Raw genomic sequence first — 3,311 nt, 5'->3', positions numbered from 1 at the left:
GAACGCATGCCTGCTAAATATACAGGTGAGCAACAATCAGCCAGCCCTGCCTGCCCACACCCTCTCTGAAACAAGATAACAGCTACAGGGGATTGGCAAAGACCGTATTTCTGCTGCGGAGCTTATGGGAAGTTGTGGATTTGGGCAAGCTAGTCAGAGCTGGATGGTTACACTTGTCCAACCTGGGAGCCTAGTAAAAGGCTGGTCTCTCTGAAAAGCTCTTCTCCTTCCTCTAGCGTTTAAATTCAGTGTCTTCCACATGCAGTCATTCAGATATGTATGAGGGCTTGTATTGGGAGGGGAATCACCATCTGTATGTCCTACCTCTGCAGTACAGCTCCACACCTCCTCTGTGGATGTTGGCTAGATATACAGGTACCTTGCTTTCCTTCACATCAGAAGATGGGCAATAGCCTTCTCCTGAGCTAGAAGCTTCAAGGTGAACAAGGAGTTTGAAAGACATGCTCTTGATACCACAGGCAGATTATGTTCTTTGCAAGAAGTGCCTGAAGAGCTGGAGTTAGTGTCTTCCTCTAGTTCCTAAAGTGCCTGGGGCAGGGGCAAGGGGTTCAGTGAAAGAAGAGGAGGCCATGTTATGTGACAGTGTTCCTGCTTCTCAGGTGTTTGAGGCGCTGCAGGAGATGGTGTCCAAGGGCCAGGAGAATGGCCACCCTGTGCAGCCAAAGGCAGAGATTCGCACAAGGAGCATTAACAAATCACATCAGCATGGTAAGACACTTCTAAGGGCAGGTGTTTAACCACAGGTGTTGCCCTTTGTGGTTTTGTTCTCTTCCCTTCCCCTGTTCCTGTTTGTAAAAGCCACTGAGAAATGGCCATGAGAATCTTGCCCCGTCTCTTCTCCAGCCATCAGTAGGTAGTGCAAGTAGAGGCACTGGTGTGTGCAAAGCTTCTTTCCTGAGCAAAGATGACAGTGGGCTCTCCAGAAATAGTGTCAATGAGGGAGCTTTAAAAGAAAGAGACTCCCCACTCCTCTTAGGTCATAACAAGTCTAAGGTCCATTCACCACGCGAGTTTCAACCACAGGGAAACTGGCCTTGTGTTCCCAGAAGCAGAGCTGGTGATTTTGGGCCCAGCAGATCAGCCATGGTGCTGTGATGCTGACAGAAGGTTTTTCTGGACACACAACCCTGTCCAGTGGCCTGTCCTTTTGGACTATATCTTCCTCTGATCATTTTCCTGCCTTCCAGAAGTATTTACTGAAAACACTCCTGAAAATGTGCTGAGTTTATAGTGAGCATTGTTCTGGATGGTGAAATGTAACCAGCTGGGAAATAAGATGTTCAGGCTGCCCATCCGTTTTGCAAAACTGAAAAAGCTCCACTACTGCCAAGCACCAGTCCCAAACTGGGCAAAGTCCAAGCAGCGGCTGCAAGTAGAGCAATCCCTTTTCACAGAGTCAGGCTCGTAACTGAGGAGCGGGCTTGGGTGTTTACAGAGGAGAATGGTTTCCCTGATAATGTGTGATTCAAATAAAAAAGTCCCTTATGACCTACCTACTCTGAAACTAAAAGGGAGATTTTTCAGTGCGTACTTGATTGAACCACAGTTTTCTCGTGGCAAAGAAGGAAAAGCAAACCTTATCTTGCGCATCTCTAGACAATGAAGCTTAAAGCAATTTCTTTGGGAAAGGCAGTAAAAGTGCTCTGTGAAACTCAACTGCTCCTTTCCCCATACACTCATAAAATTAGGATTTTGCAGAAAGTTTGGTGCTGGAGTTGTACTGGGAAAACTATTTGTCTGGAGTGGTAAGGATGACCTGTTTAAGGTCACAAGCTGCCTAACCAATTAAATCAATAAGAAGTAGAAAACAAAATGCCTTTTAAAATTCTGGCTTACATATTTGGCTGTCTTCTGCACACATCAGAGGTTAGATGGAGCTGGGCAGTGCTAAGGAGACAAGAGAAAAGGCTGGTACTCACAGGCAGAGAGAGGTGTTGCGATCGATTGTGCTTCTCGGGCCAAGACTGCTGCTTCCCTTTTTCACCTACCCCAGCAGAGCAGAACCTGCTGCTGCTGCTTCCCCCAGCACAACTGGACTCTGGGTTTCCTCATTCCCCACCTTGACAACTCCAGCAGGGTCTGCCCCAGCGCTGGGGAGAGCAAGCGTGGCATACCAGCAGCTTCTAGACTCAACCTCTTCTCACCTGCCTTTTTTTTTTCCCCCCTCCCTATTTTATCTAGGTCCAGTACCTGCAAAAGAAAGTGAGAAGACAGACAGGAGACAGACAGACATGATACCCACCACACCCATGGTACGGTGGATCCTGGCGCTCAGCTTCTTAGCCATGACAGTTGCTGTGGGCTTATTTGCCATGTGAAAGAGCAGGACCTTCACGTTCTCTTCGTGCCTTCCCTCACCCTGAACTAATCCACCTTCCCCAGTCCTTCTGAGAGAAATTCCCCTCGACTGGGTACTTTGATCTTGGCTCTGCCACTAATATTTGGAGACTTTTCTCCCCAGAAATCAAGAGTGCTGTAAGGGGGTTCAGGCAAAGTCTCTCACGGGCTTGGTGTGAGCTCTTCTCAGAGACTAACTTTATCACCGAAACTAAGGGTAGAAAAGCCTAAAAACAAGTGCCAGGAATTGTCATTGCTTTATGGAATGACTGCAAAAATCCTACAGGATCAGAAACACAGCTTTGACATCTGTCTCTCCTCAGAAATATGAAGCTCCCTGGAGCTCTGTTTGCTCGGGTTTTTATACTGCTAGATAATACCGTGATCACTTTTTCTGTGAAACTACACGGCTCCTGTGGGTTACAGACTTGTTCATATGAAACTAGTAGGTCTTTGTTAATTCTGTTTCCAATCATTTTTGTTTTTTAAAAAGCAGAAGATGGTTGTTGAAGATACAAAGTCATTCTCTTGTCTGGTTACATAATTTATACACATAATAAAGTTCAATATAAAGTCTTCAAGCCTGGTGTTTTCTGTCTCTGGGGAGCAAGGAGGTGTCTTTCTTCCTCCCAGTTTTACGTCTTTTGGAGCTGCTGCCTCCAGAGACATGACAATAGACAAAAGTGGGAGCTACCATCAGAGCCAGACTCTGCTAACCACAACCTGTTACAAGCTGGGGCAGGTTTCTTCAGCTCCTACATGCTGGTCTCTGTTTCTAGAAATGGCACAGAATTCTGTGAGCATACAAAGTTTCTTCAAGGAGTGGAAGCTGTACAGAAGAGCTGATTTCTAGTCCATTAAAAGCAAAAGGTGATGGGACTCTCAGTGGTTGAAACCAGGGCAGCTGTCCCTGACTATTACCCTCTAAGGGCTCCATTACCATTGTGAGAACT

General features: G+C 46.5%; 1 protein-coding gene across 1 annotated transcript in view; it reads left to right on the top strand.

Annotated features, from left to right (window-relative positions):
- Positions 1-2,934, top strand: part of HMOX1 (heme oxygenase (decycling) 1) — a 6,305-nt gene extending 3,371 nt beyond the window's left edge. Inside the window, exons 4-5 of the mRNA XM_010138027.1 lie at positions 621-729; positions 2,203-2,934. Coding sequence (XP_010136329.1) covers positions 621-729; positions 2,203-2,339 — 246 coding nt within the window. The 3' untranslated portion in view covers positions 2,340-2,934. The remainder of the gene's footprint in view (positions 1-620; positions 730-2,202) is intronic.
- The last annotated feature ends 377 nt before the right edge of the window (positions 2,935-3,311 follow it).

Source organism: Buceros rhinoceros, unplaced genomic scaffold, assembly GCF_000710305.1.
Source record: "Buceros rhinoceros silvestris isolate BGI_N320 unplaced genomic scaffold, ASM71030v1 scaffold22190, whole genome shotgun sequence".
Lineage (NCBI taxonomy): Eukaryota > Metazoa > Chordata > Aves > Bucerotiformes > Bucerotidae > Buceros > Buceros rhinoceros.
This window is presented reverse-complemented; position numbering and strand designations above follow the sequence as displayed.